The 10289-nt window shown below is 48.3% G+C and overlaps 1 protein-coding gene across 1 annotated transcript in view; it reads left to right on the top strand.

Annotated features, from left to right (window-relative positions):
- The window catches only part of PHLPP1 (PH domain and leucine rich repeat protein phosphatase 1), a gene marked incomplete at its 5' end in the record, with an annotated part of 251315 nt that extends 241403 nt beyond the window's left edge, over positions 1 to 9912 (top strand). Inside the window, 3 exons of the mRNA XM_006141843.2 lie at positions 2472 to 2666; positions 5338 to 5566; positions 7768 to 9912. Of these exons, the coding sequence (XP_006141905.1) occupies positions 2472 to 2666; positions 5338 to 5566; positions 7768 to 8931 (1588 nt within the window). The remainder of the gene's footprint in view (positions 1 to 2471; positions 2667 to 5337; positions 5567 to 7767) is intronic.
- Positions 9913 to 10289: the final 377 nt, after the last annotated feature.

Genomic DNA, 10289 nt, shown 5'->3' with positions numbered 1-10289 from the left:
TTTTGGAGAGATTTTCACTGTAGGGTGCGTGCGCTCGCCAGACAGACAGAGAGAGAGACATAGAGACAGAAAGCGAGAAATCACCCCCCAGGGGGGATGGTCACGCCGCAATCCCTTCTCCTCCATTCTCCTCTCGGGATCTTGGGCACGCACGCACACGCGCCCGGCGTGAGTTTTAAGCCACCAGGTCCGGGACACGAACCGCGGTCGACTACGTGGGAGTCCAGCGACATAGCCATTACGCTAACTGCTGGTTCCCTTGCTTCATATATTTTGAAACTATCTTATTAAGTACATAAACTTTTAGAATATTATGGCTTCTGATGAATGGACCCCTTTATTATTATGAATGATTCTCTTTATTCCTATAATATTCTTTATTCTGAAATATACTGTGTTCAATATTAATGTTGCTGCTTCAGCTTTTTTTTTATTAGTGTTAAAACGATATACTGGTTTTTTATCCTTTTACTTAAAAGTCTATTTGTCTTTTGATATATAAGATGGCTTTCTGATAAACAATATAGAGTTAGGTCTTATTTTATGTTATCCAATCTGTCTTTTCTTTATTCCCACTAGTTCTAGACCATTCATTTTTAATGAAGTTATTGATGTTAGGTTTAAGCCTTCCAGCTTACTGTCATTTTCTAATTGTCTCATCTGTTTTTGTTTCCTTTTTTTCTTTTTTTATTCATTGTTCTGGATTGAGTCTTTTTTAATTGATTTTCTTAATTCATTCTCATTAGTCCAACTTTATGTGTATTTCTGTTTACACGTGCCCATGCATATCTGTAGTTTGTTTATAGTATAACCGTTAACTATTACAGTTTATCTGCAAGTAATATTACACTACTTCATATATAAGAACTTTGCAAATACATACTCTGCTTCTCATCCAGGTTTTTGTGCTTTTGTTGTCATGGTTTACTTCTATATTTGTTAAAAACTCTAAAATATTATTGTTACTTCAGTGAGTTGTTTTCTAAAGCAGTGCTTGTCCTCTTTAAGCACTGAAGATACTGATATTTTGACATTTTGAACCAGATAATTCTGTGTTATTGGAGTACAGGGGAGAGGGCTGTCATGTGTGTTTTAGAATGTTCAGAAGCATCCCTGGCCGCTACTCACTCAACGCCAATAGCAACTCCTTCACCTTCCCACTCACACACAAGTGGAGATGTTATTTGTGACAGTAAAAATGTATCCTAGGGACAAAATTACCCCTATTGAGAACCACTATTCTATAATGATTTTAAAAATAAGAAATCGTTTATATTTGCTCACCTTTTTGTCATTGCTAGTATGCTTCATTCTTTTGTATAGACTCAGACTTCCCCTCATATTATTTTCTTATGCCCCAAAGATTTCCTTTTACATTACTTTCAGTGCCAGTCTTCTGGTAGTAAATTCTTTTATTTGTACATGAAAAAGTGTTTTTATTTCACATTAGTGTTTCCAAGCTATTTTCACTGGTATAGAATTCTGGGCTATTTTCTGGTCAGTTTTCTCTCAGCACTCTGAAGATGATGCTCTGCTGTCTTCTGCATGGCTTCCCCTGAAAAGTCTGCTGTCAGTCTGTCTTTGTCTCCCCATCACTCCCCTCACCTTTGTTCCTAGTAATTTGATTTTGACGTGCTGTAGCTGTGTTTTTATGTTTTTCTTGCTTGCAGTTTGTTGAGTTTCTTGTATCTGTAGATTTATAGTTTCCATCACACTTGAAATGTTTTCAGCCATAAATACTCAAGATTTTTTCTTGTCTCCCACTCCTCCTTTAAAGACCCCAATACCCTGTATATTCAGTTCCTTGGAGTTATACTACCACTCACTTAAGGCCTAGTCTTTTTCTCTGCTTCATTCTGGATAGTTTCTGGGACACATCAGTTACTTGGAAATATTAGGTGTTGGAAAAGTCACGCCATACTTTCTTTACCTGTTTATCTATACAAAAATACATCATTATATTTCTAGCCTGATAGTTTGATTCATTTGAGCTTGGAGTGGGGTGATTCCTTGCAACTTCCAGGCTTGGTCTAAGCAGCTCTCCTCCCTGACATGCTGTACCTGTGCGGGCAGACCCTAGGCCCGTGCTTCACTGGCTTCTCCTTGTGCTGTCATGGCCAGGCATGAGCTAGGCAGCCACCTGGCTCATTATGGACCTGTGCTTCTTACTATTCATGCCAGAGGGTTGTTCCTCTTTTTTTCTGTTTTTTCTTCTTTTTTTTTTTTTTTAATAGATTTTTCCCAGTGCATTGGTTGTCACTCTGTTTTAGCCAGATGTGTAAACTCTTCTCTGCTTATAGGAATTGATTGATAAAAATTTTACTAGGGTCAGTTAACCTATTCTTAATCTGTCTAGAGTCTTGAGGAAAGAGACAAAACTGGATGGACAAATACAAAAGCAGATAGAGCTGGGTTGGGCGTGGAGAAGGAAAGATAAGTGGACTCAGCACAGATGCCTTCTTGCCCTGCAGGTTGTGTGTTGCAGCCCTGTCGGTGAATAACTTCTGTGACAACCGGGAGGCCCTGTATGGTGTGTTTGATGGAGACCGGAATGTGGAGGTGCCCTACCTTCTCCAGTGTACCATGAGTGACATTTTGGCTGAAGAGCTACAAAAAACGAAAAACGAAGAAGAATACATGGTCAACACATTTATTGTTATGCAGAGGTAAAAGCTTGAGAGTCCCTGCTGTGTGTTTTCTTGCTCTTCTTCGAGTGTTTTCCCTCTCGTTGAAGAAGTAGGTGCTCAATACTTGCAAAGCACTGCTTTGCCTCTGGGTAGACCAGATGCATTTTGGAAACGTGGTGTGGCCCACGGTGTGGCCTGTACATCAGGCTGGACCATGTTCCTGCGATGTCCACACAACTTTGTGGAAGGCTGAGTCAATGACAGCAGTTTTGTTTCTCTGAGGTCTGGACCTCACAGGCCTGCGTCGAGTCTAGATTTTCACTGGATTGTTTCCAACTCCTCTCACCAAGTCCTGGGAGTTCCAGAGGCTCTTTAGACCATGTGGTGTGTGGACGTCTCTTTGAAATGAACTGTTTCTGTCCCAGTTTGTTGATTGTTATGAAATACTATCAGTAGTTTGAAGTGTAAATCTTTGTGAAATTGAGATGGCCAGATTTTAGGCCAGGAATTAAACCAGTCTTTAGACATTATTCCCCCCCCCCCTTATTAAATGTCCCAAACTGTCCCTGGCATAGTTCTCAGCCGTTGCCTGTGGCTTCCGCCTATGGGCAAGTTCAAAGTCTCTAGAGAAATTGCAGAATATTGTTGTAGCTCAGAGGTGTATGCTGTAAGGATTCCCTCACTCATGAATTTCCTTTTATTTTTATTTATTTATTTATTTTGGTCACCTTAAGGCCTTGTAGGTTCCACAGGAACTGCCCATCTGTAGACATGGTTCTGCAGACCCACCTGCCCCACCTGTGTGCCCCAAAGGTCATGGGAGTGGTGATGATGAGCACTTTTTCTGCTTTTTCTCTGCCTCAATAATCTGCCAGAGGAAGTGGCTTGGTAACAGATTAGGAAAAGCATCTGCTGATGACTGCTACTCAGGGCAGCCTTTAGGTGGGACCCAAGTCACGAGTGGTTCCTCCTGAGGAGCTCGGCAGAGGCTGGCCTGGTGGACTTGCCTCTGCAGGACTTTCAGACTCTCATGATCGTGTCGCGTGAGCAGGGGCAGCAACAGTAGTTGGTATTTAGTCAGCCTCCACAGGCACCCGTCACTGTTCTAGCACCTTGCCTGCCATCCCCCTTTCCCAGTGAGGTAGGTACAGAGAGTGACATGAACTGCCCTACAAGGTGACAGTTGGTGCAGCCAGGATGTGATTGCACAGTAAGGCTCCCAGGACTGTTCCAACTGCCAGGCTTACCAACCTTCCCGTGTTTCCCACCATCTTGTTCTGGAAAAAAGCAGGCACGCCTCACACATACACGTACACACACACCCTTCATAACCCCCCAGGAGGTCTACTTTTTATTGACTCACAGGCACTGGATAAGAATGAACTAAGCGCCCCCAATTCTGATGCCTGGTCCTTGTGCCTTTGAAAGGAAGAAAGCAGAGCTGCCTAGGAAAGACCTACAGCCAGTTGGAGTTTAGAGATCCAAGTTGTAGGCCTGTCTCTAGGGTCTTTCGTGTGCCCTTATCTTCCCTGTTGCTGATTGGGTACTGGATGTGCGCTGAGCTTTCTGGTCCGTAGAGGAACCGTGTGTCCTTGTGCACGATCTCCTGACGCTCACGGGCAGGCCGCTCTGGCTTCCGTTGCCATTATTGCCACTTACGTCTCTTGCTCCTGTACCACTCAGGAACATCAGAGGCCTTGGAGGGACCACCCTCTGTAGAGCTCGTGCTCGGAGTTCTTTGTTCCTTTTGATTTTCAGAATCCACGGGTGCTTTGTGTATTCAGTAAGTTTCTGGATTAATGGTCAAGAATCAAAAGATAAATCACATGCATTTGATGTTTGATTAGTAGGATGGCCTTTCCTTTTTTTTTTTTTTTTTGGAGAGGTTTTTTTTGCTATAGGGCGTGTGCATTCGCCAGACAGACAGAGAGAGACAGAGAGACAGAAAGCGAGAAATCACCCCCCAGGGGGGATGGTCATGCCGCAATCCCTTCTCCTCCATTCTCCTCTCGGGATCTTGGGCACGCACGCACACGCGCCCAGTGTGAGTTTTAAGCCACCGGGTCCAGGATGCGAACCGCGGTCGACTACGTGGGAGTCCAGTGGCGTAGCCATTATGCTAACTGCTGGTTCCCGGATGTCCTTTCTATGAATGTTCTGGAATAGACGGTACTGGCCAGAAAGTTTGCTCTCTAGAGCAAGAACATGACTACTCTAGTACTTAAAGGCTGAGGAGGTGTGGTGGGTTATTCTGAAGTGTGGATGTCATGGATATTTATATGTTTATATCTGCTGTTATTCAAATGGTCCCTTTGAGTTTCCTCCCCTGAGAACAGAGGGGCTTTACAGTGGCACCTGGGTGCCCTGCTGTCTTTGGAGCATGCTGACAGGGCAGGGTGGCTGACATGGGAGTAGCAGGCTGGACACAGCAGTCCATGGGCTCCTTGATTCCAGACCAGTTCCTGTGGTAAAGTGACACTTTTCCCCAGTTACGAGCAGACGCCTGTCTGTGTCAGTGTGTGTGATGTCAGATTCCAGGGGCTCTCTTCCTCAAGAAGCTGGGCAGTGCACACTGATGGAAGGGGCTGAGTTGAATCCACAGGGCTGTCTCCCTCCTGGTCCCACCCAGAGGTGCAGTCTTCCTATTGAATTAACGACAGACACCCGGTGCGTTGTGCTTGCGTTTTCACCCTTTCTTTTTGGATTCTAGGAAACTTGGAACTGCTGGGCAGAAACTGGGTGGGGCTGCTGTCCTTTGTCATATCAAGCATGACCCTGCGGACCCAGGAGGATCCTTCACTTTGACCTCTGCTAACGTGGGCAAGTGCCAAACAGTTCTCTGTCGAAATGGGAAGCCGTTGCCTCTGTCCAGATCATACGTCATGAGCTGTGAAGAAGAGTTGAAGAGGATAAAACAGCACAAGGCCATTATCACTGAGGTGAGGAGAGGGGGTTTTCCTCAGGTTGGTGGGGAGGAGAAGGCCAGGTCACAGCAGAAACCAGCCAGGGAGCTTTGCCATCAAAGAATACTTCTGAAGTTGGTTCCAAGTCCACAGTGTCACATACCAAGTGCCTTGTATGTGGGCCCGAGGGCATCCTAGTGGCTAGCAGGGAACACACTTGCCAGAGCCCCCTGGGTCAGGCTCTGTGCCCTGCTCAGTGTTCATGGCCCACCCACTGGTCCTCACAGTCACCCTGGCACGCGGTGGCTTTCCCCCTGAGGTCACACTGCTGTGCTTTGGTGGGTTGAAGCCCTCCCGCCAAGATCACCCTGCTGTTCTTTTGTATCTTAACCCCGCCACTTGTAGGCTCTGACCTTTAAACCTCTCCGAGGCTCAGTGTTCTCTTCTGTAAAATAGGAATGATACTGTATCTGTCTTACTTTACAAGGCCAGTGTGACTCATAAACTGTAAATTTAAATATTATTAGTTAATTTTGGTGTGTGTCTCATCTTCTGTTTGAATATGCGGTGTTTCTCAACTGGGGACAGTTTTGCCTTCCATGGGACATTTGGTCATGTCTGGGGACAGTTTTGTTTGGGGAGAGAGGCTGCTGGCATATAGTGGCCAGGGGAACTGCTAAGTGGCCTGCAGTACACAGAAGAAACTCCACAGTAAAGACGTACCTGGCCCCAGAATGCTGAGGTGCCAGTGTTGAGAACCCTGAGTGAGCCTACAGCATGACAGGGTTCAGTGCCAGTGTTGAGAGCCCGGAGTGAGCCTACAGCATGACAGGGTTCAGTGCCAGTGTTGAGAGCCCGGAGTGAGCCTACAGCATGACAGGGTTCAGTGCCAGTGTTGAGAGCCCGGAGTGAGCCTACAGCATGACAGGGTTCAGTGCCAGTGTTGAGAACCCGGAGTGAGCCTACAGCATGACGTTCAGGGGTAGTGTGGAGAGCCCTGAGTGAGCCTACAGCATGACAGGGTTCAGTACCAGTGTTGAGAACCCGGAGTGAGCCTACAGCATGACAGGGTTCAGTGCCAGTGTTGAGAGCCCGGAGTGAGCCTACAGCATGACAGGGTTCAGTACCAGTGTTGAGAACCCGGAGTGAGCCTACAGCATGACAGGGTTCAGTGCCAGTGTTGAGAGCCCGGAGTGAGCCTACAGCATGACAGGGTTCAGTACCAACGAGGCTTCCAAGTGGGCCTGGGGGTCTGTTCACGAAGGCGTCACATAGCTGCTCACTCCATGGGGTGTGCCTGAAGGGTGATTTGGGAGTATAGTAGTGGTCCCTGCAGACACACATGTGCCCTGAGCAGCTTCCTGGCTCACACTGTCGATAGACCCACAGCACTGCATGTAGTGTGAGGTAGACTCTAGTGCAAGTTTGTAGTCCAGTAGAGAAAAAGATGGATTCCAGGTAGGTTTGATAGGCTCTAAGCCATCTATAAAGATTCAAGACATACATGGGATTTGCAGGAAGAGTCCTGGGGCAGAGAGGACTCGAAGGGGCAGCTGACTCTATCTTAGGGAGCAAAGGCAGTCCAGTGTGGCACAGGCTGTACTGAATTAAATGCTCGACATTATACTGAGTGAGGTAAGGTCAGCCATATTTCCAATACGTACTGAGTCAGTTTGTACCTCAGCTTCTGCCCTGTTTTCTGTGCCTCTTCCTCACTTTTACCTGACTGGCGAATCCTCAACGTGAGGTTGTTGAGTTGTCCTTCGCTTCTCCCCCATGAAGAAACCACACACACACACATCCACACACCCATGGTCCTGATGGGGAGAAACCTAGAGAGCGAGAGGAACAATGAGGGCAGTTTTTACTAAGCCCCGGGCTTTGGGAGCACACCACATCAGTGGAATTGAGAAAGTTTCAAGTTGTACCTGAAGCCCTGTTTTAGTCATGCTAGTCCTAGGACTGCTCCCTGCTCTCGTGTGCGGTGCGGCGGGGCGTGTGTGGGCAGGCAGCACGGAGCAGCTCACGCCTTGCAGGATCCCACACGAAGTCCAACGGGGGACCCAGCAGTACTGCCAGAGGAGTCTTTCCCATGGGGTTTGTTCTGTGTATGTAGGATGCCGAGCAGCTCCCCTGGCCTCTAGACCGTGTGCCAGTAGCCTCTCCCGCTCTGGTTACGATGAACAGGCACTGCTGGTGCTCCGCCTTAACTGTCTGTCTGGAAACTCTTCTTCCAGGATGGCAAGGTGAACGGGGTGACCGAGTCCACGCGCATCCTGGGCTACACCTTCCTCCACCCCAGCGTGGTGCCTCGCCCCCATGTGCAGTCCGTGCTCCTGACCCCCCAGGACGAGTTCTTTATTCTGGGCAGTAAGGGGCTATGGGACAGCTTGTCCGTCGAGGAGGCCGTGGAGGCCGTGCGCAACGTGCCTGATGCCCTGGCTGCTGCCAAGAAGCTGTGCACCCTGGCCCAGAGCTACGGCTGCCATGACAGCATCAGCGCCGTGGTGGTGCAGCTCAGCGTCACTGAAGACAGCTTCTGCTGCTGCGAGCTCAGTGCCGGTGGGACTGTGCCCCCTCCCAGCCCAGGCATCTTCCCTACCTCGGTCAACATGGTGATCAAGGACCGGCCGGCCGACGGGCTGACCATGCCGTCCTCCAGCAGCGGCATGGCATCTGAGATCAGCAGCGAGCTCTCCACGTCGGAGATGAGCAGCGAGGTGGGGTCCACAGCCTCTGACGAGCCCCCGTCGGGAGCCCTGAACGAGAGCAGCCCTGCCTGCCCCAGCGAGCAGCGCTGCATGCTGCACCCCGTCTGCCTGTCCAGCTCCTTCCAGCGCCAGCTGTCCAGCGCCACGTTCTCCAGCGCCTTCTCCGACAATGGCCTGGACAGTGATGACGAAGAGCCAATTGAGGGCGTCTTCACCAACGGCAGCCGGGTGGAGGGGGAGGGCGACATCCACTGCAGCCGGGCCAAGGAGAAGGAGAAGCAGCAGCACCTGCTCCAGGTGCCGGCCGAGGCCAGCGACGAGGGTATCGTCATCAGCGCCAACGAGGACGAGTCGGGTCTGCCCAGGAAGACAGACTTCTCTGCTGTGGGGACCATCGGGCGCCGGAGGGCTAACGGCTCTGTAGCACCCCAGGAAAGGAGCCACAACGTCATAGAGGTCGCGGCAGACGCCCCTCTCCGAAAGCCTGGAGGCTACTTTGCGGCCCCGGCTCAGCCTGATCCAGATGATCAGTTTATCATCCCCCCGGAGCTGGAGGAGGAAGTCAAAGAAATCATGAAACATCACCAGGAGCAGCAGCAGCAGCCCCAGCCTCCGCCGCAGCCCCAGCCGCAGCCGCCGCGGCAGTGTCCGGTGGACCAGCTGCCAGACTATTACGACACGCCGCTATGACCCAGTCTGAGCACTGTCTAAAATAAACTAACCCAGAAAGACTGAGTGGCAAGAGTCTCCCAGACTCACATTAAACCAGGGGTTTTACTCCGTGTCCTTCTCCCAGACACAGTCCCACCCAGTCTTTGTAGCCAACCTGTAAGTTCTCTTTCTGTTAGTTACTTTTTTAATAATTACCACTTTTCTTCTAGTGATGCTTTATCAGTATGATTTAAATTTGTTAACTTCTAACATATCAGATGTGTAAAGACAAAGAACAAAAGGTTTAATATATTTCAGAGAAATGGTTAATGATAATGTGATATTTTTTAAATGGCTTTTTGTCGTTTGTTCAGAAGGCAGGGCAGGTTGCCATTGCTAAACAATTTAATAATATTGTAATTCTGTATTTCTTTGCGGGGGGAAAGGCTTTTTTTTTTTTTTTGTCTTGAAAATGACAGACATTTGTAGAATATGGAGACTAACTCCTAGGAGTTGCTTTACTCTGTCAGGTGACTTAAGTCACTGGGATTCACTAATTTTCTCTGAGAGAACAGTTGATTGAGAAATTTCTACTGTAAATAGCGCAGTGCCGTCTAGTGATGCTTCACGATGTTTTGTAGTCTTGGCGTAAGGACACAGCTAATAACTGACGTCTCCCTCCCCGTGAGCCTCCCCTGCCCCTGCCCCTCCACCCCGACACACACACACGCTCACTTTAGTTCGTTAACTGAGGGGCTGAACAGCTAGAGCATTCCCGTGCAGGTGGATCTCAGGCCACTGGACAAGACCCTGCTCCTAGGGGCCCTGGACCCTACTTCTTCCCTTCCTGTCTCCAGCCTCTTGACTTTTGCAGACACTTTTTAATCGTGTTCCTTACGGCTGCCACAATCAGCATGATTGTATAGAGCCCATTAGACCATTTACATACCCAGAGTTATATTAAAGCAGAATGCACAAATGCACATGTCATCATTTTTGTTATAATAAATATGAACTTTACAAGTATTGGGCCCTTCTGCTTTTGTCTCAGCAGCCAGACGAGTCACGGCGAAGACACCACCAGCGTGGCTTTAGAATGGTGCATGGAATGTTGGGGTCACCGGATATTTCTAAGTGGGGCTTTTTTTTTTTTAAGGGAAAACACCCAACAAGTTAACCTACAGTGAATGAAGTGAATTTAATGGTATGGCTAGCTGCATAAATAGGTGATCTTATGCCCTTCTTATTTCTTATTTAAAAGGGGAATAGAGGGACTAGCAGTTGGCATAATGGTTACATTGCTGGACTCCCATGTAGTCGACTGCAGTTAGAGTACTGGACCTAGCAGCTTAAAACTTGTGTGTGTAGGCCCAAGAGAAGACTGGAGGAGAAGGGAT

The sequence above is a fragment of the Tupaia chinensis genome, unplaced genomic scaffold, assembly GCF_000334495.1.
Source record: "Tupaia chinensis unplaced genomic scaffold, TupChi_1.0 Scaffold000065_1, whole genome shotgun sequence".
In the NCBI taxonomy this organism is placed as follows: Eukaryota; Metazoa; Chordata; class Mammalia; order Scandentia; family Tupaiidae; genus Tupaia; species Tupaia belangeri.
This window is presented reverse-complemented; position numbering and strand designations above follow the sequence as displayed.